Below are 26055 nucleotides of genomic sequence, written 5' to 3' on the forward strand. Positions count from 1 at the left end.
ATAAGGCAAAAAATGGAGGAAGTGAAAGAAAGGATGCCGTGTGTTAGTGCTATTCTACAGAAGTATCACAATTTACATGATCAATGCCCCATTACTGACTTACTTCTTCATCAATCAAAGTAAGATTGCTCGGGACGGCATGCTTACACAGATGAAATGAGACCACTTTAGTTTTGCCAATCTTTGCTTTCAAAGTGAATCACCCCATTCCCTCTTATTGGAAAATCCCAGATCCCAAAAATGGTTTCCCCTGATGAAACCCTTATAATCTAATGAATACTTGCCCAGGTACTTGATTGAATCTAGCTACGGCATTGTGCAGGCCAATAGGGATCTCTTCCCATCTCTTAGGCGGGCTAACCCCTTGGTTCAATCTAGCTACTTTAAGGATAGGCTTCACGATCAATTTTTCAGCTCCTAATTAATTGACAATAAATTCTTCCCATTGCAACATATGAAGCCCTTTGCTGCAACGTGTTCGGTTCCCGTGGAAAATGACTTACCAAAACAGACAAAAAACAAAAAGGTTTTCCTTCTCGTGGTTTCTTGCAAGATAAGCACATTCCCTGGTACATACACAACACAGCCAAAATGGATGTTGAAAATCGAAGCAAGTGTTCGGTTGTCATGGACCCAAACTTGCTTCTTTAATGTTACAGACAAAAAGCTAGACAAATAAATCTAAATGCTACCTTCGGTTATTGCCATTTCAGTATTTCACACAACCTTTAACATTGCTGCAAACTGCAAAGAGTGTAACTGAAGCTAGATTTTGAAGGTGTTAATGGCCTTTTTCTTATGGTAACAACATGCTTCTTATTTATAGGGGAATTGTTGATGATCGTTCAACTTATTGCTATTTGGGAGTTAAAAGTCTTAATGGGCGTATTCCAATGGTCTCCTTATGCAGAGTGACGGGGAGAATCTGTCCAGAAAAATCAAAGGTTTATGAGATCTACAAGCTGTGGGGATACAAACAGTCTTTACCTTAGGTTTGTGATGATGTAAACAATCAATGAAGATACCAGCCTATGGACAGTTGTATGGGGCTTTAACTTTCTATCTTGTTTCCCTTTTTCCTTTTGCTTTTTCCCAAACCAACCAGTCATCGTCATTCCAAGCAAACTCCTACAAGCAACCGACACTCTTTTTCTCTTTCTCTTGGAGAGACTTGAGAGTGAGACTAATTGAAGAATCGCTGCTTGTAAAAAACAAACGAAAACCAAGTCGCCCTTTTGATCCATAAGCTTGAGGAAGAGGCCAAAAGAACAGCATCAATATTGATTTTGAAGACGTGGAGTTGGACTGCTGGCTTATATTTAACGAAAGTATTGGTATTGTAATCAAACTTTACCCACCCACAATTAAAGAAATGGAAAAAAAAATCCAGAAACCCCTAAAAGAGAAGGCATTCTCTTGGTGGGTCCCTTGGACCACCGTCCACTTGTCATCCTCTTAGGAGGATAAGCACACTTAACGCTGTCATTTTTTTCTCGCTGATAGGTTCAATCTTTCGCTCCAAAGAGCAAGAGGACACCATTGTGGTGGTGGCCTTTGCTCTCATTAGTGAAAATTCCACGCAAAGCTCCACGTAAAGCCATCTTATTTGATCTAACACTTCAACGCCTTCCCCCATCAAATTCAAAGGCCTCCCACTCTTTACCCCAGTTCCTATACTAACACCCCATTCGGTCAGATTCCATTTCCTAATACTCCAGGAAATGGATATGGATCATGAGTGGGTTTTCCTGCCTGATAATGGATTCCGGGATACCAATCAGGATGGTGAGAAAAAGGTCCATGGAGGAAAAAGAAGTTCTGACACAAAACTTGTTTTCCTGACAGACTACTTCGACATGGAACAGCGTCCGCCAGCAGGAAATTCGAGGAGGGTACCTAAACAGGTTGTTCCAGTTTCATTTCCATTGGAGCCAAGAATCTTGAAGGCTCCAGAAAATGCGCTGGGGGAGGAAACTACCACATGGGTACCTATTGGTGTCTCTTCTACCCCATCCATGATCCCCGAGAAGATCAAAGAACCTGATATTGGATCAGTTGAAGCTGATAAAGAAGTGAAGACACAAGTTTCCTTTAGGAAACCAACTTACAATGAATCTGTCGACATGACCCAAAAGATGGACTCACCAAAGTCCACTACTAGGGGAGTTATTCCTCAAATTGATTCTGCAGGTACGTTTAATTTTGACGACAAAAGTGAGGTTTTGGAGAATAAGAGTTCCCCAAGAAGGAAAGATTTGGTGGAAAAGAGAGTTGAGAACGAAGACGTCACCTGGGAGGAGAATTCTGGCGGCCTTAATTTATGGAAATGGAGCTTAACTGGTATTGGAGCCATCTGCTCTTTCGGTGTTGCTGCTGCTACCTTTTGTATCATCATACTGGGAAGTCAACAAAGACACAGACAACAACAGCAGAACCAGAAGCTGTTGTTCCAGCGTTACGCTGATGACAAGGTATGAAATTTCTTACAATTCTTGAAAATTCTGGATGTTATGCACAATTTTATCAATTTTTTGGTTTGTGTCATCATTCTTTCTGGTGATCCTGGTAAAAAATTCATTGCATACTCAGAAAACGAGGCCATGATCAAGCAAGTGAATAACAAAAGGAGAGAGCATTTCAATGATTTGTGTTGGGAATCTTAGTAAATTTTCAGTTTTAACTGATCTAAGATATTTTTGAAATTAAACATGTTGATGTGAACATTAGAGATAGATACTTTTGTCTCCACTATTCCTAGCTACACTGCAAACAATGACTGGAAAGGATACACATTCTATTAATTTAGGAGTCCAAATTTAAAAGCAACACAACTTCTTGCAAAATTACAGTGCATCAAAAGTACTACAAGGGTGTGAGCAAATTTTGGCCCCCATTAGCTTAAGTAAATTATTGTGATTGTAGAGGATGAAGCAAGTGGTTCAGCGTGTAACCAAACTTAATGAAGCAATTTCTGCAGCTAGAGGAGTTCCAATCACCAGAGCTCGCATAACCTATGGTGGTTACTATGATGGTCTCTGAAGCACTGCCTTTGTAGAGAATCCCGGACCCCTTCACCTGCTTGATCAACTGATTGTGAAGTGTGATGGATTTGCTATGCCAGTTTCTACGAGATGCATATAGGGTCTCTGTTTTTGTACATATATGAAGGGTGATATGGATCCTTATTGTATAGTTTCTGAATCCTGTTTGTACTCCTGAATTTCTATATTGCTGTGTCTATATTTAGTCACTTAATAGATATGCTGGCATGCTTCGAATAATTTGAATTAGTGGGAGTGACCTTAGTGAAATGTCTACAAATTCTAGCACTTGCTAAAGTATGATCAAAGGAATCAAAATGAGGGCAGCAGTTGTCATGATAATATAAATCTACCAAGATTATTATTATTATTATTATTATTATTACTATTTGCAAGCTGTCCATTTAGATTTCTTCCTTGTATTGTTTCTGCCAAGAATTGTGCCATGACCGAACCTCCTTCATAATTGGTTTTTGTGACTTGGAAGGAAACAAATGCAACAAAGAAACAAAGAAATGGAATGGCATAGAAGGGTATTCAAAGGTCAAGAATTTGCTTATTGCTGACAATTGGAAAAAGTCATGCAAGGAGTATCTTATGGATGGTAGTTTCTGCTCTATGTATCATTTTTATTTATTTGAGGCGGCTCATACACATAACATCAAACTAATAGTCAATCTGTTATGTATATAGACAGGTTGGTGGAGTTTTAGTCTTCAAGAATACTTATCCTCAATGGCATAATAACTTAATCCACAAGTCCATATTTTTTCATGATTTGATAGCATAACAAGACAATATTTCCTATTAAAATATCTCCTTTAGGTGGTTTTAATCATCATGCAGGCCAAAATGGATCAGACCCAATTAGCTGTCAGATGACGAAAACTATGTTTTTCTCAAGTTCAATTCCATGAAGATATTTTAACAGGCCATGAAAGGAAAAGAAATGGACTTGATTGAACAGCCAAACCATCCCAACAAAATAGATTTATTGGGTCATGTCCCACATTGGTCACAAATTGAATGATGTATATTCTGCATAATTATCAAAAAGAAGCAAAACTGGGGACACATGGGGTTTACTAGAAACTGCTGATGTGACTGCTCACTTGGATGCATGCGTTGGGTTCCGTGTATTTCCCCAGAAGAACCTGCTTAGAATGCAAGTTGGTACGTTGGGTTTGCCATGTGTAGGCAAAGGCAAATTGCATAGAACCGGTCAATAGCTCCAAACCAAAAAAAGATTCAGAATATGCAAAACTGTTTTGTTTTGGATTGGAATCTTCATTTCTCGAGTTCCCCATGTGAATGTTACTGCTTTTGGTTCGGGCTATCAAATAGATGACAAGCATCCTGGTCCATTTGGAATATACACTGTTTGTCCAACTTTGATTAGTATTATGGCTATGTACATGAACCAACCGTATCTGGTTTTCGACCTTTACGTCTGCTTACTTAGTGCACTTGGCTGAAAGAAGAGAAGAAATAAATTGATGGGATAACAAACATAAAAGAAAAGAAATGATCAGACACAGCTTTTTCCAGGTCGGTAACATGGCAGGGCCACAGGGACGCTCTCTCAAGTTGCATAGAGCACACGAAGGTTTCTTCTTTCTGGCAGGATTTGACGTTGCACGTTGGTTACATTACAAATTCAATTGATTTGACTTTGTCCAGTGAAAGAGTTCAGAAAGGGCAAAAAAAGGCATTAAATGGTTGTAAAATATCCAGCATGTATCATTTAAATCATAGAAATGAATTCATCTTACTTAAAAGAAAATGGGCAGTGGAAACTGGAAAAGTGTTGCTCTTCCATTGTTTTCTTATAACAAATTAAGATATTACATAATGTAATCATGTCAACTGGTTAGAACTTGGAATCATTCAGTCCAATTGACAAGATTAGTTGCCTGCAACATATTATATATGGTTTTAAGTTAGTTTCTTCGGGCTTTGAAAAAACACATACCTACTCATGCTAGATTGCAATATCCTCTCTCTCTCCTGACTTTCAATCATTTTGCTTTATAAATCATTGAACATCTCCAGGGGACAGGAAGAGAAGGCTGGGGTTTGAGGGCAAAGCCAGTTGGTTGCAAGAATTGAGAATTTGAGGTGTGAATAGCTGAACTATGTGATATTGGGCTGTTTTTCTTTCTGTTTTCACCTCATGCTGGTTGGTTCATTAGCAAGAAGAGAGCCCATTAACCCATAAAATTAGAGATCTGAGACTTGTTACCATTTAATTTTATGACAGGCAATTAAAAGTTTATGGTGTGGACGAAAATTATGACATTTGGGGAAGGTGACAATTGTTGCAAGGCTTCCCAACTGCAGTGAAGCACACCTTGATTAAAATCCAGCATGTTAAATTGGCTTTAATCAAATGAGATTTTCATTGTCTTTCCATGTTGGGTTTTTGGGATAAACCACTGACCATTGTCATTATTTCATTTCCTAGCCTCATGAATATTATCATGATCCTCAACCATGATTTAATCATGATTATTACTAGTTATTTTTTAATCATGATTTAATATTAAATCATGTTTTTCAGAGATCTTCTTAGTGACAGTGTTTCAATTTTATTTAAAGATATTATGATAATTTTATTTTTATGCGTTATTTTAACATAAATGTATTATTTTTATTGTTTTAAAAAAATGATAGATTACATAAATTCCAAAAAATAAAATAATTAATTACTCTTTTAGATGGTTTCGAGTATCTTTTCACATTTAATCTATTTACTTTACCTCATATTTGATATTTTTAACTTTTTAAATATATTTTCAAAACTTGTTAATATGGTTTAATATGTTAAAGTTTTATTTTATACATATATATATGTCATTTTAATAATTTAGTTCATTAATTGATATATGATCTTCTTTCTTAAAAAGTAAGATCCGAATCCTTCTCCTTTAGTTATCAAATATATATATAAATATATATATATATGTTATCGAAAGGTTAAATAGTATTTGAATACTTTTTCAATAACATTTTATGTGATTTTAAAAATCTAAATTACTAAATTATTCTATACAAATCACTAAAATTTTATATACTCTTTTAACTTTGTAAGTACTCTTTCAATAATCATCTGTCATTTCAATAATTTAAATAATTGCTGATATATTTTTTTTGAAAGAATTTTACTGATATATTACCTATGAGTTACTTAAATTTCAGATTCATCTTTAACATCCCCAAATACATTTTTTACTAGCATTTTATTTGATTTTAATAACCTAAATTATTGAAATATTGTCTATGTGTTACTAAAATTTTAGGTACTTGTTTCCATTTAGTTTTGTACGATAAAACATATTACCTGAAAATTGGATACAAATATAAATGCTTGTATCTCTTAATTATTTATAGAATTCAATTGGAATCCTATCTCCGTCCAAATTCTATTTATAAAAACGTAGAAACGCATATGAAATATATATATATATATATTTCATTTATCATCAATAGACAAATTCTACTCTTGCAACAATGAGAGATTGATTCAATTAATTAATTTGTTAATTTCAAATTTATTAGTGATATCCAAAATATAAAGCATGAATGAACAAACTATGAACAAAATTTAGTTTATTTGACATTTGCAATGACTTTTTTTGTATAAAAATAATAATTTCTATTCTCACAAATATCTTTTAAAAACTCCCCTTCAATAAAATACTAAAATTTAATTTTTATCTATTAATTATCATTTGCAACGGTGCCGTTTTACACCATCCGGTTTATCTCAAGGCTTTCCTTCATGTCTGTCTATACAAACAATGTTGAAACAAAAAACCACTAGAAATATTTAGATTGGTACATTATGCATCACATTACTTGCTTCCTGGAAGAAAAAAACAAGATAGCCATGAGTAAGTGTACTTGAAGGAAGATTATGCTTACTGGATGAAATGTTTTAGTGCATTGGTATACTTGTACTTCATCCCTTCAACCCAATTAACTTGGTAAAATCAATACATGGTCAGACTGATTTGCTTTGTTTATCAAGCTAATCTAGGGGGTAATTTGATTCCAGTTAGAATTAGGAATTAATCAAAGACCCCATGTACTCATACTAAGCAACTGTTTCTTTCATTGTTTCTTCATCAACAAATCTGCCATTGACCTTGAGTTCTTAAAGAGGTTGAGAAACTTAAAAGACAAACTTGATGATGGTGGTTCGTGGGAGAAGCTGAAGAAGGAGAGTGAAGTAGGGACTGATGATGAAAGCCAGCAGCCAAGCAAGCTAACTGCGATGGTGCTGGAAGGGCTTATAAAATACTTTGCAAGGAAGAAGAAGATGATCATTGAGAGCAAAAGACAAGCGATGCCAAGGAGCAAAAGCCAAGCAGTGAGAAGAAGCAAAGCCAGAGAAACAGACAATATTCTAAATTGTAGAACAGCCTAAAGCCTTTTTTTCTTATCAATCTCTTTTCTTTTTTTTTTCTTTTAAAGTTAATGCTTCTAAATTGTAATTATGTTTAGATTACTTACAAGTAAATCATTTTATCAATACAAGTATAGGCTCGGACTTGGACCCAAAAGCCCCACTGGCAGTGTTGGCAGCAACCCAATATACCATTTTTCAGTAGATAATAATGCTTAATTTTCAATTGTGGCTAAGTCAGAGGGGTTGATTTTACTTTTGACAGTGAGAAACTTGTGTTCAGTCTAATTTGGATATTTATTTTCGATTTCAGATAGTTTTTATTAGCGCTGTTATGTGCACAGCCGGTCAATTGGCTAAACAAGGAAATAATGTAGTCTAATTTGGTTGTTTTATTTATGCAAACCAAAACAAGGCATAATACTCCTGTTTATAAATTTGAATTATATCCTTGTTTAATAATTAGTTTAACTTATTAAGTTAAATAATATATGTGTGCCTGTGAAGTCTAAAAATTCTACTTTCAGTCAAACCCAATCAAATTTTTATTTTTAATGAAATAAATTTTTATAATTATAAAATTTCATTAATTAAAATATCATCTATGGCATAAGAAATGAAAAATCCATACATCATGTTCACATGTCATTTCAAAATCTGATTAAACACAATAAAAAGATAAATTCAGTCAAGTTTTTTTGATTAGTTGAAAATTATACTTAATTATTATGACAAAAAGTTACTAAGAAGAAATGAAAGGGGGTTAAAAAGGGAAATATACGAAGACATCTAGGAAAGGAACGGAGGAATATCGTCCCTTACCCTCAAACGGATTCGAATTGCTCTAAGCCTCTGTCTGAACCAGACGGCGTCGGATCATAATCTAACCTTCTGGTTATTCTGGAGGCATTATTTCTATTCCATAAATTCACAAAAAAAAAAAAGAAGACATGACAAAAAGCTAATTAATTAATTTTTACTCCGAATAAAAGGAAGAACATGGGAAATTGGAAAAGGGAACAACAATGTCCAAGGCTGCTTGGGGAACAATTGATGAAGAATGAAAAGAAAAGAGTCCCCTCAAAAGGCCTGAGGCCAAAAATATCTGAACGATATCTTTGGTTTTTGAATTGATTTCTGCCTCCTAACTAAGCCAAATGTGAAACTTCGATTTCATTCACATGGCTACTCCAAGAGGCAAATATTAAACCAGCAACAACAAGAAGAAGAAGACGAGCATTAATTCGAAAACAGACAAAAAAAAAAAGGGACTGTAGATTGCGAGAGAAGAGAAGATCCGGTACCGGGGTGACCATGGCTAGGATTTTAAGATGGTTGAGCGCTAGGGTTTACTGCTAGACTTATAGAGATGGTTTTGGAAATTACAAAAGCATCCTCAGAGGGGCTCTGTTTGGGTTTTGAAAAGCCTTTATTAACAAAGGAAATGTTAATTTTATAAGCATAACGTTTATAAGTTTTTAAATTATTTAAAATATTTAAATAAAAATTTTACATTCATTTAAATTTTTATATATTTATTTTAAATCAAATAAGTTCTTATTATTAATTCTTGATACTTTATTATTATTATTTAAAATATTACTTATTATTTTATATCCAAATAGAATTGATGTGAAAAATAAAAAATATCATATGATTATATTATCATGTTAAATTAATGTATCATGTCATTATCAATTATGATATGTTAGTATACCACATTATAATCAATTATGATATTTTATATCACTTTAGCGTAAAGCAATATAAAATAACAAATGATATTTCAAGTAAGTCAATTATTAATTATAAAAGTTTATTTGACTAAAAATAAAGAATATAAAAATTTATTTTATGTAAAATAAAATTTTGATTGAACACAATAAAAATATAAGAGCGTATTTAAATTTTCTTGAATGGTTTAAAGGTTTTTTGTATATTATGCCAATTTGATATAATATGGATTATTAGGAGTGATATTAAAATAATAAATAATAAAATCATAAACATTTATCTCTTATATTATTATGAACGTTTTAGGCTTTTTGGTCTAAACTTAAAATTTTAGATAAATTATTAAATTAAAGTAGTTAAATTACTTTTATAACAATGTTATACTAGTAGTAAAATTAGGTGCGAAACTTAATTATATTGAACAAAAACTAATTTTTTAAATCATTAATTGATAAAATATAAAAGGATTGAAATCAATAAAATTCTTCCTTTGTTATACCATTCTAATTAAATTAAGTGGTCAGTAGAATATGAAAAATTAATTGACTTATTTTTATCATTTCCAAAGTTCATTTTCAAATCATTAATTAATGAAATGTAAAAAACAGAGATATCAATATTATAATAATTTCTTATTAATATAAAAATAAATAAATGAATTATTCACGAAGGCTTCACATTTGAAATCATGTAATCAAAAACCCAAAACTATATTGTTTATTTATAAGTCTCACAACACATAACTTTTAGTATTTATTGTTAGCATTCATGTGTAGACACTCAAGGAAAAAAAAAAATTCTACAATGACTCTTTAATACTTATTTCTTTTGGATTCATTAAATGATAGAATAAGGAAAATATTGAATTTAATATCATAATATTATATGAATTTTTTGTTTCTTATCATTTTAGTTAAACTTAATAGAATATGAGACTAAATTTAGTTATTTAACATTTAATATTAATTTATTAAAAAAATAAAGTTTTTAATACTTGCATTTATTATATAATAACCTTATTTATATATTATATAGATTATCCTAATACTTTTAATAATACAAGCTAAAGTGTTGAGGCCCGCACAAATACATGCAAGACCAAAAGAAATATATAATTAAAAAATAAAATTAACACCAGCTCATTGTAAAACAGGGCATTTACATATTGATTAAAATAGATTTTATTATTATTTTTTTAAAAATTAAATAATTATATACTAATTAATAAATCAAATACTTAAATATTTATTATTATATAGTTACAAAAAGATTTATTTATTTTCTTATAAATATAAAAAGTTCAACGGGTTTTGTAATCCTTTTTCTCTTGCAAGAAAGTGATGGATCACAATCAATTTCCCCATTATGTTTGTAAATTCAAGTTTTAATTGCAAGAACAAAACTGTGAAATGATTTGAGTAAACAAAAGAAAGTGATGGTACTTCTCTTCATGGAAAATGTTTGGCTGTGATAGGGGAACCACGTTAACAACCTTCCCGAAGGGAAAGGGATAAATGAGAATAAAGTGAAATTATGAACAAACAAATAATTAATTAGGTCACCAACAAGCAAATCACATCAATTAATTATACATTAAAAATGGAAACAATATAGAAAAATATGAATACAATGACCAGTAGTCACAAGGAAAAAAAGAATATATGTAGAAAGCAGAATCCCAACCCAAAAAACCCCCCAAGCTTTCTTCTCTTTCGAATCGCAATCCTGCCACATAATGCACTAACAAAAAGTTGTCTATGCCCTTTGGAGAAAAAGAATCGAAGAAGAGAACTTATATAAACCCCAATTTTGAAGATCAGAAATTAAATTTTGTAACTCAGCAACACCACCATTTTAGAACAGAACTCCAAATGCAAGAGCAACGAGGGAAGCAAACACGGTGGGCACGAAAGTGGTAGCGTCTGAGGTAGGGCTAGGGGCCGGGGCATCAGCTGCCGCAACGTTTTGGACCGCGGACACGGCCATCAACACGACCACCACGGCCAAAAATAGTCTCATCCTGAATGCCTCCATTGTTGACGTTAGGAAGATTTTGTTGCAAGGGGAGGGGATTGAACGTGTGGAGGAGGAGGAGGAAGGTGAAATGTTGCTAAGCAAATTGGGACAAGGAATAGTGGGGTGGCATAAAATGGGATTTATATAGGTGATGGGGGCAAGAGAAAATTTAGGGGCGTTACGGGCAAGTTGCCCAAGGTGACCGTTGCATCAACCACATGCACAGGGTTTCCAATTTGGGGCTGCCCGTTTGTTGGGACAGGGTGGCTTTAACCTTTAGGTGCCATACAGCTGTCGCCAACGGTTTTTTGTGGCCATTCTTTGGAGGGAACCTTTTCCTTTAACTACCACTTTTGTTTGGGCAGTCTGGGCAGCTAAGTTCTATAGAAACTTTCATTTTGAAAAAAGAACTACTTTTGGAGTCTTTCAAAAAGACTATTTTAACCCCATACGAAATCATGTTCTGTGGTTTGAGTTCAATTTTCCGATGGCAATCTTGGGATTCGTTGAGATTAAATAACAATAAAAAGACTATTTTATGAGATTTTGGTTTAGGAGAAGATATTTTGGTGTGTCGGTTTTTTTATTAATAATTATTGAAGTTCAAAATTTTGAATTCCTTTTGTTGGAGATGAAGGGTGGTGTGTTAGCTGTTGGGACCCTTTGATTCACTGGCATTCACCAATTATCACATCACCTGCCCCCAATTATCAATGACTTTTTGAAAGGATGGGCATTTGATTACTTATAACCATTTTTTAATACAAATAAAAACTATTTTCCCCTTATCAATTGTGATAATTAAAGGTAAGGTACATAATTGTTCGTAATTTTTTTTTTTAGTGAAAGAGAAAGGTCGAGATATATAAGGTGATTAATCCGTTGGACAAAATTAATATTCATCATACCATATAAAGTTTATATATCTACTGTGGAGACATGATTTTTATAAATTTTAAATAATGTTATCTTTTGAGATATATAAAACTTATAAACGAGACGTTAATGCAATTTATATTAACCAATCAAGAGGCTCAAAATTAGAACCTCTAAGTTGCTATCTACATTTCAACCTCACATTCGCAATTTCATCACTAGATCTTTTTTTTTTGGGGTAACAATAGGACAATATGGTTCACGAGCAATGGTTTTAGAGCGATGCATATCACCCCATTTCATTGTCTAAGGTCACAAAAATCTTGCTCATTTTTTATTTATTTATTTTTAAAGTTTCTCCAAAGCCACCATCTCCTTCTTTCCACAATTCACATCCACAAAATTCATATGAAGCAAATAAAACATGGAGAGTTAGTTTTTTTTTTTTTAAAAAAAAAAAAGTGTGTAAAGACCCATTTGCATCCTACTTTTTGTAATTAATGAAGTATTTTTTTTCTCTGATTTTGATTGTTGCTGTCACATGATTGTGGCTTAATTTACACTTCAACTGAAAAATTCATTGAACTATGTCATGTGGTATGAGTTTGTTAGTTGAAGTCACCCCACCAGAGTGTTAATTAATCATCATTTTTTTTCACATCCAATATGTTTGTCATTGTATCCCATTGCCATATGTAGCAGGCTGTCTCAATCCTATTCGAATACAAATTTCGTTATAATTCAAAGAATAACGTATAGGAAGATAATCCCCTTTCATCGAATTACTTATTTGTTTTTGATAATCTTATTTTGATAATTAAGTTGAAAAAGAAAGATTAAAAAGTTTAGTTTTGTCATTGGTAGACAAACCATGACTTTTAACATTTGAATATTTAACTTAATAATCGATTAAAGTATTTTTCTATTAAATGAGTTGCCTTTGAATTTTTTTTTCTCCCTCTCATTTTCCTGTAAAAAAAAAGGATTGCATATTGAATATCTCTACTATCCAATTTACTTATTTGATTGTATTGAAATGAGAGGAGTTACTTAGTTCTATTTTTGCTGTACAAACAAAAGTGCAATTACAAAAAGATGTATGATAAGTTATCATATTAAATTATTGTCCTTCCACTCTTTGATGGAAGAAAGCATGCAATGTATGGATGCAATTGCCCTCCTTTCTCTTCCATTGTAAGCAAGCAATCCAATCATATTATCTCATATCCCCCTCTGCTTTTCGAATGCAGGCAGAAGCTGCCACCAAACAGAACGGAAATAAAGATAAAAGTCATTGAAAATGATATTAAGGTGTTGAACAGTGCTGTCTAACGACCCAATCTTCATTAAGGCTTGGTTGTTAGCAACAACTTGGGAGTAGCATCATCCTTTTAATTATTAACTTCAGACAAGTTTAAGCACTCTTTTTGAGTTGCAATTATGGTATTGGGAAAATAACCAATGGCATGGATCCCCTGCTCTTTGAATTAGACTGCCTTATGTTCATCTTATCATTGCCAGTGCAACGGTCCACATATCTCCAACTTTTTAATTTTCTCATGCTTCCATCTTTTCATTACTTTGATATATTTGAGAAATTGTTAAGGAGAATAGATTCAAATTTCGAATTTGAATTTTAACTCTCAATTTTATGTAAGAAAGATGATCGTAATCAGAGAAAATGAGACGATTTTGTTTTGAAATTTTGTCAAAATATGTAATGAATTTGCTTCCATGTTTTTTATTAAGTGATCTAAATCAATTTGGAATGGAATCCGAACTAATTCGATATTATATTTTATGTTCTGACTCTACTTGAACTTATGTTAAGTAATGAAAAATAAAATGAAATTTGAAAACAGACTGTAAAAAACAAAAACAAAAAAGATAAAAGAAGAGAGAAGGTTTTGATCGGAAAATCATTCTAAATGTACTTTAAACGAGTTAGTAACTTAGGAGTGCCTGTGTGTGTCTTGCCTTCATTAGACAAGAGGGAAACATAGCTGCCCGCAGGCTTAGCTTAGCTCATCATAGAAGATAATCTTGCTTATATATTTTACCTTTTTGTTTTACTTCTTACTCCTTTTTAGTAGCGCATTGTCTTTATCTTGATTCAAGCAAGTAGTTTTGTCGGATGACTCAGAAATCTTACATTCTTGTTGATCTTCTTTATTAGAGTTGATAGATAGAAGCAATTCTGTTATAATTTTTTTTTGTATTTTTATTCATTTTTTGGTTAGGTAAGTAGTGTACTTGTATTTAATTTTACTTGTAAAAATTTGACGAACTTTTTTATTTAAGACAGCTGTCTTGGATAATGTTGGATCTATAACAACTCATAAAACGAACTTTAAGACAATTAGAGCTCCATTTTCTTTAATACCATCCACCGTTAGGACGAATTTATAAGAGATAGATAATTCTTCGAATATACCTCAAACAATATATAATAAGCAAAAATCTAACTTAACCAATTCACTTAATATGTCTTCAACATATTCGTCAATGACCAATAATTCAAACATAATTATAATTGATGAAAAAAATTCTAAAATTTTGGTACTAGAAAAAGAGTTTAAAATCAATAAAGAATGGTGTAGAAAGCATTTTTACTTTGAGAAAAATAAACAAAAAAGAAAAAATTATTTAGAAACCTATAAAAGTGAAAGGATTAAATCCTATAAGAATATTACAATTTCATAGAAAAATCACCAGATTATAATAAAATTTTTTACATGGTTTGAAGAATATTATGTAGGATTAGTAAACACTACAAAAAACAGAATCAAATGGTAAACAAATAGCGAAGAAATTGAATCCGGACATCCTCTTTTGACAGAAGTCCAATATTCTTACAAAAAGGATGAGATCTTCAGACTTAAAATAATAAATTTTTTCAAAAAACATAAAAATGATAGTTGAAGAAAATAACTATACAAATCTAAATCTTCATACCATTACAAAACAATTAAAAAAATATAAAAACACCAATTGAAAACCAATCAAAATTTACTCTAACCTAGATAATGAACACAGAAGTAGTTAAAACTATATATATAAAATACAAATTACAGCACAGCTAAGAGATATGTCTTTCACCATAATCAAATGATTCAGGCAGCATCCAAGAAATGAGAGAGAAGTCAAGATAATACGCTTCTCCATTAGCCTCTAGTTGACTTGATGAAGCTGGTTCCCAAGATGCGTAGCTCCTTGTTAAAACGAAATGATTGTTTTTACACTAAATTCTAAGGAAGAATTTCAAACTTTCAAGAGCACACTTCCAAATTCAAACGCTTTGAAATTAAGCAAGCAAAAGAAAACGTAGCGGCTGAAAGGACCAGACTGGGAAACTGAGGATCAGGATCGATATTTGGAGCTTTTTTCTTTATTTGAACTTGACTTAAATGGCTCACTTGTTTATATATATCTATCTATCTATCAAGGATAGTGGCGTGCCTTTTGGAGGCTAAAGGCAAATAACATTACATCACTTACCAACCAAATTCTATGTATTAAAAAGAAAAAATTACGTATAAGCGGATTATTTTTTTATACGCCATGGACAGAAGTTTTAAACTTTACGAGTACAATTAAAAATATCAATACATAACTCGATAATCTTACTGTTAAATTGAAAGACAATTCACACTTTGCCAAATGTCAATAAGATTGCGAATCAGCTGCAGTTCTATAGAAGAACCATCTCATCAATTTTTTACCATAAAGTCGATAATATTTAATTTATATTTTGTGCTTGTGTCTTTTTCGGGACATTAGTGATTCTACTGTAATGACACAGGATTGTGAGCTTTCTTTTAAATGCCGGTTGACTTCTTGATGATGAGATTTTTTTTTTTACTAGACAAGAAGGAAATTTTGAGGAGTTTTTTTGGTAAAGTTCTTTTTTAGATGAGGTTGTGCTTATTCCTTTGTGATGCAATATTTGGTGTTTTGACTTTATAACAGTAAATTCCATGCTGTAAAGAGATTATTCCTTTTTCATATTAATGAGTTTACTTATATAAAAAAATTTCTTCCCGTTGTTTAATGATAATTTTCCTTAATTAATGATGCACTAAATTGATTGAAAATTTGTGAAGTTAAACTAAAGTCAAAACTATGAAGGATTTGAAATTCCTCTAGGCTTGAAGGGCCGATAAGAACAATGTCATTGTTGTTTTAGCTGAGTGAATGGTTATTTGGTTGTCTTCATATTAGGAAAAGCTAAGCTCCAAGATTAAAAAATATTACATAAGGAAATTATAATTTTTTTTATTTGCAAGAAATTATAATTAAATAGCTGGTTCCTTATTAGGGAAAAAGAAAGAGGTTAACTTTTAGGTTATAATGTAAAGCTTCTTCAATTTGTTTTTATTTATAACGGTGATAAGATGATCACCATATCTTATAAACAACAAAAGGTTATGGGAAAAAGGTTCAAATTTTTTAATTATATTTTGTTAGTGTCAGCCGACCTAAAACAATATAAAATATGTCGAGTAATTATAGTCTAAAGAATCAAAGATATACAAAAAATACGTTTCACAAAAGTATAAAGGGTTCCGTATATATATATATATACATATTTCACAATTAGTTTTTTTAATTTTTTATTTTAAATTTTTAATCAATAATTTTTAGACATTTAAAAAGAAATAAAATTCAATTTCGAGTTAATAATTTTTTATGTCACATTATTCATCATGTGACACTGACATTATCAAGATAATATGTCAACATGTTATGTGACAGATAACGAGACATAAAAAATTATTGATTCTATCATTAACTAACGAAAGTTAGTTAATAATTAATGAAAAAGACTTATTTGATTAAAAATAAAAATTTTAAAAATTATTTAAGTGAAATAAAAAGATAAGAATTAAATTAAAATTTTTAATATAATTTAGAGATTTATTTGAATATTTAATTTATTTTCTATTTTATTAGGAAAAAGAGCATCTTATTATAATATTCCTTTGTCCATAAATATATTTAGGACCGGACTGAAGCCCGTCTTCGGTAAGGTCTTGGAAAGCCCAAAGGGAGTCAAGGTGCTTTTAGCCCAAGGTTGGTTTTGGATTGGTTAACCAACTCGCTCAATTTGTATACAAATAATTTTGTCTTTTTGCTTAATATAATAACCTATAATGGAAGAAAAAAAATGAAAATTGATAATCAACTAAAGTGGGACCCGACATGCCATCAAGCCATAAAATTCAAAATCTGACGGTCCCTATTAATCTACTTTTATTTTTATTTTCAGTATTGGTAGGACTGGGGGAGAAAGATGATAAATAATAAACAGAGGGAGAAGAGAAAGAAAGGATTCACAATTCACAAAGCAAGGTTGGAGAGAAGAGACAGAATAGAATTAGACTGAAGAGAAACAGAGAAAGTGCAAGAAGAGAGCACTCCTCAATTTGACAAACAAAACAGGGAAACTGAAGCAATAATTTAGGAAAAAATAATTCCAACTCTTGTTTTCCATCTGGGATGAGAGTATACCACTGTAAGATTTCTTGTTCTTCTTCTTCTTCTTTTGTTATTCCAGACTTTTTTTGTGAAGTTGGTAATTAACATCTCTTTTGTTTGGAATTTCAGGTCTTTTCTGAAGATTATAGTGTAATTTGTTTAGATCTTTAAGGTCTGGCAACCAATTCCTCTCTCCTTAAAGCTTGTCTCCTCTGATGACTCTTCTCTCACTTTTTACTTAAAAACAGCAAAAACCCAAACTTTGTTTTCATCAGTTCTGTGATTTTCACAGGATAAACCACCACCCAAATGGGTTTTCTCCAAGGGAAAAAATAATAAATCCATTTATTGTTGAATCCTCTTTCAACAAATATTCCATTTTGGGTCTTTCAAAATTTTGTCACTTTTCTACAAATTTGATTATTTTGGGTAAAAAAAGTGGAAGCTTTTTTTTTTATTTAATTTGGTTTTGTTGTTGTTGATGGCAGAGATGGAGAAAGAAGAGAGGGGCCAAAAAACATGCAAAACAATAGAGCCGGAGCTATTTTTACAGTGGGGGAATAGAAAGAGGCTAAGATGTGTGAGAGTTAAAGATCCTCAAAAAATCTCTCATAAATCAAATGCTGTAATTCGTAGGAGAATCACTTCTCGGCTTTTAGACAAGGAATCCTCCCCTTTTTCTCAGCCCAATCATCGTCTCACTAGGTAAGAAGATCAATTTTTTTGGGCATTTTTTTTAAAAAAAAATTCTGAAATTTTCTTGGCCCCTTTTGTTGGTTTGGGAAAAGATGAGATTTTCTTCGTTATTTACAATTTTTTTAAAAAATATTTTGTTACCCTTTTGTTTGATTTCTGAGAAAAGATTGAATTTCGTTTAACTTTTTATCCTAATTAGCTGTGGATGGCTATGGGATTTTGGGGGGCAAAAAAAAAAGAAAAAGAAAAAAGAAAGAAAAAGACTATTTCCGTGTCTCAGCCACCTAGCAGCGGTTAAGGAATTTCTTATTTCCGATAAAATGAGCCCTGTTTGGTTGCTGGGAGTAGAGAGAAGGGAAGTTTGAATTTGTCTGCTTTATTTTATTTTAGTTTTATGGTTACCATTTTTTGGTCCCTTTGCAACCAAACACGGTGTTAAGAAATTCCCATGTAAAATTTTTATAATGTATAAGCAAACTGGTAGAACTGCGAAATTTACTTCTTTTTTGGTATGTTTTATTGTAGGAATTCTGAGGCAGCTATGCTCCGGTCAGGTACAACGGAGCACCGGAAAACTTTGTCACCGGAGAAGGAGGATAGGTTCTACACAACAAGGGGCTCATCAGTAGGTTTGGTGGATGAGAATGGGAAGGTTGCAGATTGTAATAATGGAGAGGATAACAAAGGGCTAGTGTGGCCAAAGCTGTTTATCACTTTGTCAAGCAAAGAGAAAGAGGAAGATTTTATGGCAATGAAAGGGTGTAAGCCCCCTCAAAGGCCTAAAAAGAGAGCCAAGATTATCCAAAGGAGCTTACTTGTAAGTAACATTGCTGGATTTATGCATATCTTTCAGTAATTGAAGCATGTGTAGTTTTTGCTTTTTGATGGGGAAAAGAAAATTGATGATATCAAATACTTGAATTGGTTTTTGGGTTGGTTTCTTTTTGGAGATGCAGGATTGAGACATGATGATTTAGATGTTGTGGATTTCATTGAATTTTGTTTTCCATTTTTGGTCTAATATTGACATCTTTTGGTGGTCGGTAGCTGGTGAGCCCTGGGGCATGGTTGACTGATATGTGCCAAGAGAGGTATGAAGTTAGGGAAAAGAAGAGCTCTAAGAAGGTACATGATTGGGTCTCTCTTCCTCTAGATTTCTACAATAATTTTTGAGATTTGATTTGCAGTTTTCAATATATTCTGCAGATGTAGTTAATTCTTTTTTTAATCATGTGGTTTGGCATTATGCAGAGACCCAGAGGATTGAAGGCCATGGGGAGTATGGAAAGTGATTCAGATTGAGAGATATGTCCATATATGGCAGCAGCAGAGGCTTTTTCTCTTCTGAATTTTGGGGAATATTTTTGCATTTGATGTCAATGGGGTTGTTGGAGTTTTGGAGAGAAAAGTATAGAAAAGTTAAGGAGTCCCTGCAGGGTTTGTTGTATAGAAGTTAAAAATTTCATTTTTATAAATGAGAATAATCATCTTTCCTCTCAATTCATTCCCATACTCCCAAAATTTACTGCAGACAAATGCATGTGGCTCATTTCTTTCTACCTTTTTTTCCTGAACAAATTGTATAATTTTGGCAAACTATGGAGGTAAGAGCACCACGTTGAAATCCCATTTAGACTTTGTCCTTACTGTTATGCGTGTGGTCAAATGAAATAGTACATATGGTCAAAAATTGTGAAATTCGATGGCTAGATTGGCCTGATCATTATGCCTGGCAAAAACCATATGACAATGGTACTGTTGATTTTAGAGGGTAGCATTTGTCAGTGTCTGCTCTGGTTGGATTCTCCTTACAAGAATTCAAGTACACCCTCTCTCCCTAGAGAAACCAAATATGAAAATTTTCCCAAGATTTTGTGCCCTGGAGGAGCATTTGGATGGAAATTCTGCATTCTTTCCTGATTAGTGAGCAACAGAATCCATTTCAAAAGCAAATTAAGTATCTGAATGCTCTGGAAACAACCGAAAGGCTCAAACTATTGTAGAAGGAAAAGTAACACAAGGTTGGCATCAGCAATTCAGATGATCCATGTTAAATCTAACCTTAATCATTTTATTAGCTCCCAAACGCCCTGGCCAATGGCTGTTTGGTGGTTGCAACTTTAAAATCCACAGAATATCCACTGGGAATTGAACAAAGTACTTTGCTAGTCTCTTAATATTCTCTGTGCACATGACCATTCAGTCAAATTACTCTGCCAAACCTTTGAATCTCATCCAGCTATATTTTGGCTGCAACAGTTCAACTTTTATCAAACTCTACTTTATAAGGACAGTAAGGGAAAGGAGAAGCTATTATATCATGGCAAAGTATATACAGGAATTACCAAACCCGTTTCATATCTCATGTTTTCAATTTTCAAATGGTTTCATTAACTCTAATGACAACAACATGAAATGAAAGTTTCTGAGGTATAAGATGCAAAAAGCCAATTATCTCAGCTGGTTTTCTTCAGGAATTGTATCTTTATTGCGATGTCTTTTGGAATTCTATGTTGGTCTGTATTCTGTAGAAGTAAGATGCAAATATAAAACGGGATCCTGCAAAAACAAGCCAGTAAGCATGATAAGACTCCAAGTTCGGATAACACTGCCAGTGCACAATTCATTATGCATGGTAATTCAGCACAACCTAAAGATTTAGCATCTAAGCTAGATGGCAGTTTTACGATGCACATATTTCATAAGACAATTTAATAGTTTTCTGAAAAGAATATTCAGACTAGGTTTCCTTTACCATGCTCAACCTGAGCAATTACAATCATAAAGATGTGCAGTTCAGTTTTATACAAACAGAAGTCTTCATTTATTGCTAAGTGAAAGCAAAAATGTAGTTGAAGCAGAATTTTTCAGAAATTGAAAACTTTCTCACCTCTTAGGTCTCTTTTAGCAGCGTGGTCAATTGACTTGAGACCGGGCAGCTTGGAGCATATCTACTATGAGGGTTTTCACATCCCTAAGACATACAAGAAAAATCAGATTGAACACGAATAAAACACAAATAACACAGTCAAACGTCACATAGTGTCCCCCCAGGCTATTGTTCTTTTACGTGAAGTCTTAGCCAGTCAGAAACAACCCAGAGCAAAAGACAATCAAGTTGTTCCTATTTAAATTACCGGACCAAAGAAGACAATATGCCTGTCCTCCCATTTCTTTCAGTATCTTTTGCCATGATGTTATAAATTTCATTGTTGTTGGGAAAGAAAATTAAGATGAGAATCTCAGCAAAAATGCCTTATTTAGAATAGATGACAAGTAAAAAATCATGTAAAGTTTCTCCAGAGATTAGAAATCTTTCACATAAGATATCTCACTTTCTGTCTTCAGCACGTCTAGGAAAAGGAATCCTAAGCTTGAAAGTTTTTCCTTGATAACCAGCCTGCAGGGAAAAAGGAAAGGGAAAAAGGGTCATATAGCAAAAATTTGAATGTGGAGAAGTATTAACTTGCATGGCAATAGTGAAGGGAATTTTCAGAATAGTTAATTTCCAAGTAATTCAAAAGTCAGTTTCCATTAGCCAATACAATAGATTCTGTATAAAAGGTTAAAAGTTATCAGAACCTTGACACTGAATCCAAGACTATCCAAATCCAGCATGTAAGCATAGTCCACCTGGAGAGAGACAAAAATCAGCTAGGGAAAGGGCAAGAACAATAGCAAGATATGTTAAAAGTCTCTGTCAATAAAAGGTCTTTGATGTAAAAAACCAAGGAAAAGGAAAATCATCACATTGAATACAAGTGATGGAAGCTTGCTAAGAAATGGATCTGCAAGTCATGTTCTGAGAAGAAAAGTCATTAGTTTTTTTTTTTTTTGGGGGGGGGGGTGTGGTTCTATCGCAGGTGAAGATTGTAGAAACCATGTTATTATTAAATATTAAGTCTCAAAAAAAGTTATTAAAAATATTGATGCACTTTTGGATTGAAGAAACATCTGGGCAGATATCGGTACACATGGCAGCCTGAACTCAGACACTGATAAATTCAACAATTTTAGCCAAATTATTAAACTATAAATGCTACCCAATGAAAACATTCAGCATTAATTATTCATTTCTCTTACTCTAATTTCAGTAGTGGGCCTAGGACAGCTATTGAGGGATGTTCTTTAATTTTCCAGCTTAACCAGCAGTGGCTAGCTGGATTCAATATAATATGGATAAGATTTTCCACTTCCTATAAGATACAGAGTGTTAAAAGTAATATTCCTAATTACCGGGATTGATGTTGAATGTTGCACAATGACTTTTGTGTCTTCAGCATGATCCTTGTTCATATGAGACTGAAAAAGAAATGGAGCACCAATAAGAAGGTCAGAAAAGGAAGTTCAGAAGAACAAATGAAATGTTGTACAGAAGAAAATGAACAGCCAAAATACCGCAACAGGCTTAGAGAATTGAGCTATTGCATCAACTTTTGAAGCCTGGTACTCCTCTTTGCTGAACTCTAAACATATAAAAAAAAGGAAAATACATAAGATAAAATAAAATAAAATAAAATAAGATGGTTAGGAGATAGGATAGCACCACAAACAAATCCCTAAGAGTTGCTGAAACGATAAATAAAATGGGTGGTGATGCAGCAGCAAAATCAGTGCTCAGTGTCTAGCCTTATATGAGGTGGGCAACATTAATACTCTAGAAAACAGATAACAGAGTGGAAAACATGTAGGATATGATACAGAAAAAATAATCAGAGCACAAACCTCCTGATCCTAGCAAAGCTGTTGCAACACCTGATACATATCTCACAACCTTTGGTTCAATGAGCATAAATTGGAAGTCACCAAAGTCAACCTTCAAAATGAAAGTATATGTTGAGTTTTCTATCTAAACAGATAAGGTAATAACATTTATTCAAAGAACATAGCATGCAGAGGGATGAAAGGCACACATACCCATACTGCATTGGGATGTTTAGCCAAATAAGCAGTTCGAACAGCTGCTTGATCATTTTCAGAAACCTATAGCATTTTAAATATTTCTGAACTAAATGTAAGGATGCTAAATAGTAAGATGTAGGGCTCACAATGAGTTTAAAATCAGAATACCCTAAGAGATACATAACAGGGCAAAGGGAAATAACAAACAACTTACAGCAACAGCATCACCATGCAGGGTGATTACTAAATCAGTCCTATCCTCCGGATCTCTAGCGACAAGCAAAGAACATTTGGAATTAGCCAATAGATCCTGCAGAAAGCAGCAAGTTTTAATAATTACTAGGTAAAAAGGACTAAACTGGCTGACCCTGTCAAAAAAAGGACAATAGGATTAACAACGGAGACAGCTCCAAATGGTAGATTGAGGGCAGGTTGGTGGCTAGTACATAAGCAACTAATCCTAATAACAAAAACACAAGCATTTATTAGAGCTTTCCTGGCTGTCAACAATGGCTTTCACAAACTTGGCAACATGACTATCATTATCAATATAAAATTCTGATAATTAACATGATTCAAATGTAAGGGTCTCCATCTGCACACATAAGACTAATCCAAACATTCTATCCAATATCTCTTTGATGTTTCAATCCCTCCTCTTGTAATTCCTCAGAGCCAGGCCAATGGATGAATAGATTCCAACTCAAAGCATTCATACAGGTAAAATTCCAAATCTCAGTGAGAACCTTTGTATGAACTGCCAGGCTGCTGACTGCTAATATTGGAGATCCATTGGCATCACATGCAAAGTCAACCATTGCCCCTGATGGATAACCCTCATGCTTCTGCATATAGAAAAGAAGTCAAAATGAGTGGTAACACCCAGAAAAATGTCTTAAGTAATGAATATTATAACCAATTATCCAAACCAAAGAAAACCAAACAAACAAGAGGTTGATCCCACTTATTGGTAGTGGCATATGGAAACTTACAAGGAATCCTAAAATGAGTTGATCAGGCACATATAAGCCATTGTTTTAATTCCATATGTAGACTTTCAAAATAAGTGCCAAAGGAACCTAGATTGTGGAAGATCTTGTTTCCATCATATAGTTTCTGTATAGAAAATATAAGTAGTAATAGCATTCAACTTTTGACAGCATGGTCTAGGATACTGTAAGTGCAGCTAGGAGGGATGAAAATGAGGAAAATTTGCAAGATTCAGCTACAGCTTGTACAAGTTTAGATTATAGGAACCTCATGCAGCTAGTTGATTAAGTTTATATGCATTATGAAGATGTGCAATGGTTACAAGATTCATTTTCTCAATTTTAGAATTCTCTGATAGTTGATGAGATTATGATCTGCATAACAAGAATCCTTCAAAATCCTATATTCCTAATAATCTTGATGGAAAGAGTAGAGCAACAGACAACACTCTTACAAGAAGGTTACAAGTGATTACAAGTCACTTTCACTTTTAAAATTCATGAGGTATTAACACCATTCAAGTACCTCTCGTTTCTTTTAACAAGATAGAATACACAAAGCATCCGACAAAAGTTAAAAAGATGAAAACTCTAGGACAGGAATCAAAAACCATCTTCAAGCTTTCAGCTTGTTCATAAAATCAAATCAAGAACCACTCACTCTTACAATTAAGACAATTGTTTTTAAAGACTAAACAAGTATTGAAGGTATCATGTTATTACCCTTCACGCTCTCAATTAACCAGAAATTATAAATGATTAACTAGTACTATGATCACAAACCTGTGAAAAAGTTGAAAGCATGCCACGCGTGCTCTGATCAAGCACGGTTCGAATTTCCTCCACCGGAGGAAGCCTAGCAGCCTTCTCCTGAAAATAAAACAACCCCGTATCAATAACTTCCAAACCCCATTTGACTTCAATGCAAAACGAACAAAAGCCACACACATACAACAAAAACGTTTAAACATTACAAACCCAAAACTAAACGAACCTGGTGAGCTTGAATCAACTGAAACACATTGGTTTCCTTGTTAACATCCCCAGGAGACATGGCCTGGCAACATAAACAAAAAACCCATTAATTTCATAACAAAAAGAAAGTTCATTTCCAATCAATTTCTTCTTTCTCAAATAAAAATCAATACAAAAAAGAAAACCCCAGTTTTTCTTTTGTTTTCCTTTTTTTTTAAGAAACAAACAGAAAGTAAGTTGAGTGTAAATTACCTGAGAAGAAGCCGGAGTTGCAGAGGCCATGATGGAGAGAGGTCTAGGAAAAGGAATGAGAGAGAAAGGAGAGTGGCAAAGTTGAAACATGGGAGAAGATGAAGGGGTTTTATAGACATTTAAGCGTGAAATTAGGGACAGTGTACAAGGTGCTGCTAAAGTCCTCATCTCTTCCACCTAACCAGCCTAGATTGCCACAAGCTTTGCAACGTCTTACCAAAGCAAACTATTTTTTATTCTATTTGTTTATTTACTTATTAATAACAAGTTGAAAGGCTGTTTGAAAAGCTGTTAAAAATTTTAAAATGTAAACCTTGAGAAGTGCAGAAAGGAGGCCGAAGAAGAAGGTCCCCAAACAAGAGGGGCCCAGGGAGATGATAGGTCCAATTTTCATAGGACAATATAAATTTGGAATTGAGTTATTTTAACATCAATATTGATCGTATCGTACACGTATTTATTTATGTATTCTCATTTAAATCCACATTCAAATCTTTGCTTAGACTCAATTCAATTTCATATTAATCTTACTGTTCATTACTAGAGTGTGCAATTAGAGACTCAATTCTACTATACCATTCATGAATATTCCTTACATTTGTTTTTTTATGAAATGGAGTACGATTGTGTTCATCTTAATATTAATTTATGGGTAATAATTAAGGTTCTCCAGAGCCTAAACTGTCCC

At 33.0% G+C, this 26055-nt stretch overlaps 4 protein-coding genes and 2 non-coding genes across 8 annotated transcripts; 2 read left to right on the plus strand and 4 right to left on the minus strand.

Moving 5' to 3' along the window:
• Positions 1–1477: 1477 nt before the first annotated feature.
• Positions 1478–3418, plus strand: LOC110415006 (uncharacterized). 2 transcript variants are annotated; one of them, XM_021426460.2, is made up of 2 exons: positions 1478–2471; positions 2978–3418. In XM_021426460.2, the coding sequence occupies exons 1-2, from the start codon at positions 1722–1724 to the stop codon at positions 3008–3010; spliced, it is 783 nt and encodes a 260-aa protein (XP_021282135.1). In that variant the 5' UTR covers positions 1478–1721; the 3' UTR covers positions 3011–3418. The 2 variants fall into 2 exon arrangements, with proteins under 2 accessions (XP_021282135.1, XP_021282134.1); XM_021426459.2 differs by having other exon boundaries at positions 1479–2471; positions 2923–3418.
• A 4804-nt stretch (positions 3419–8222) lies between these two features.
• Positions 8223–8360, minus strand: LOC149527276 (small nucleolar RNA snoR138). The gene has a single exon (XR_016351204.1). It is a non-coding gene; the product is annotated as a small nucleolar RNA snoR138 (small nucleolar RNA).
• A 112-nt stretch (positions 8361–8472) lies between these two features.
• On the minus strand, positions 8473–8608 carry LOC149527277 (small nucleolar RNA U19). The gene has a single exon (XR_016351193.1). It is a non-coding gene; the product is annotated as a small nucleolar RNA U19 (small nucleolar RNA).
• A 2148-nt stretch (positions 8609–10756) lies between these two features.
• LOC110415523 (arabinogalactan protein 13-like) lies at positions 10757–11317 on the minus strand. Its single transcript, XM_021427198.2, has one exon. The coding sequence runs from the start codon at positions 11215–11217 to the stop codon at positions 11038–11040; it is 180 nt and encodes a 59-aa protein (XP_021282873.1). The 5' UTR covers positions 11218–11317; the 3' UTR covers positions 10757–11037.
• A 6052-nt stretch (positions 11318–17369) lies between these two features.
• LOC110415389 (uncharacterized) lies at positions 17370–19785 on the plus strand. Of its 2 annotated transcripts, XM_021427031.1 has the most exons (6): positions 17370–17590; positions 17683–17725; positions 18042–18258; positions 18775–19066; positions 19297–19374; positions 19501–19785. In XM_021427031.1, exons 3-6 carry the CDS (start codon positions 18044–18046, stop codon positions 19549–19551), a joined length of 636 nt encoding a protein of 211 aa, XP_021282706.1. In that variant the 5' UTR covers positions 17370–17590; positions 17683–17725; positions 18042–18043; the 3' UTR covers positions 19552–19785. The 2 variants fall into 2 exon arrangements, with proteins under 2 accessions (XP_021282706.1, XP_089639475.1); XM_089783349.1 differs by lacking the exons at positions 17370–17590; positions 17683–17725 and having other exon boundaries at positions 18035–18258.
• A 758-nt stretch (positions 19786–20543) lies between these two features.
• On the minus strand, positions 20544–25683 carry LOC110415100 (FMN binding protein). Its single transcript, XM_021426597.2, has 13 exons — positions 25368–25683; positions 25135–25197; positions 24924–25010; positions 23898–23996; positions 23366–23461; positions 23167–23232; positions 22975–23065; positions 22648–22715; positions 22486–22551; positions 21832–21882; positions 21585–21649; positions 21140–21223; positions 20544–20808 (listed from the first exon to the last, which is right to left on the minus strand). The coding sequence occupies exons 1-12, from the start codon at positions 25533–25535 to the stop codon at positions 21166–21168; spliced, it is 978 nt and encodes a 325-aa protein (XP_021282272.1). The 5' UTR covers positions 25536–25683; the 3' UTR covers positions 20544–20808; positions 21140–21165.
• Positions 25684–26055: the final 372 nt, after the last annotated feature.

The sequence above is a fragment of the Theobroma umbraticum genome, unplaced genomic scaffold (genome assembly GCF_002168275.2).
Source record: "Theobroma umbraticum cultivar Fairchild unplaced genomic scaffold, ASM216827v3 scaffold_147.0, whole genome shotgun sequence".
Lineage (NCBI taxonomy): Eukaryota > Viridiplantae > Streptophyta > Magnoliopsida > Malvales > Malvaceae > Theobroma > Theobroma umbraticum.

Excerpts from the sequence above, each read along its gene's own strand:
- LOC110415006 (XM_021426459.2), top strand. The coding sequence starts at position 1,722 with ATGGATATGGATCATGAGTGGGTTTTCCTGCCTGATAATGGATTCCGG. Across the intron at positions 2,472-2,922 it reads AGCGTTACGCTGATGACAAG|AGGATGAAGCAAGTGGTTCA; the intron begins GTATGAAATTTC and ends TTGTGATTGTAG.
- LOC110415523 (XM_021427198.2), bottom strand. The coding sequence starts at position 11,217 with ATGGAGGCATTCAGGATGAGACTATTTTTGGCCGTGGTGGTCGTGTTG.
- LOC110415389 (XM_089783349.1), top strand. The coding sequence starts at position 18,035 with ATGGCAGAGATGGAGAAAGAAGAGAGGGGCCAAAAAACATGCAAAACA. Across the intron at positions 19,067-19,296 it reads TTATCCAAAGGAGCTTACTT|CTGGTGAGCCCTGGGGCATG; the intron begins GTAAGTAACATT and ends GGTGGTCGGTAG. Across the intron at positions 19,375-19,500 it reads AAAAGAAGAGCTCTAAGAAG|AGACCCAGAGGATTGAAGGC; the intron begins GTACATGATTGG and ends GGCATTATGCAG.
- LOC110415100 (XM_021426597.2), bottom strand. The coding sequence starts at position 25,535 with ATGAGGACTTTAGCAGCACCTTGTACACTGTCCCTAATTTCACGCTTA. Across the intron at positions 25,198-25,367 it reads CAACTCCGGCTTCTTCTCAG|GCCATGTCTCCTGGGGATGT; the intron begins GTAATTTACACT and ends TTATGTTGCCAG. Across the intron at positions 22,716-22,974 it reads AGCTTTGCTAGGATCAGGAG|AGTTCAGCAAAGAGGAGTAC; the intron begins GTTTGTGCTCTG and ends TTATATGTTTAG.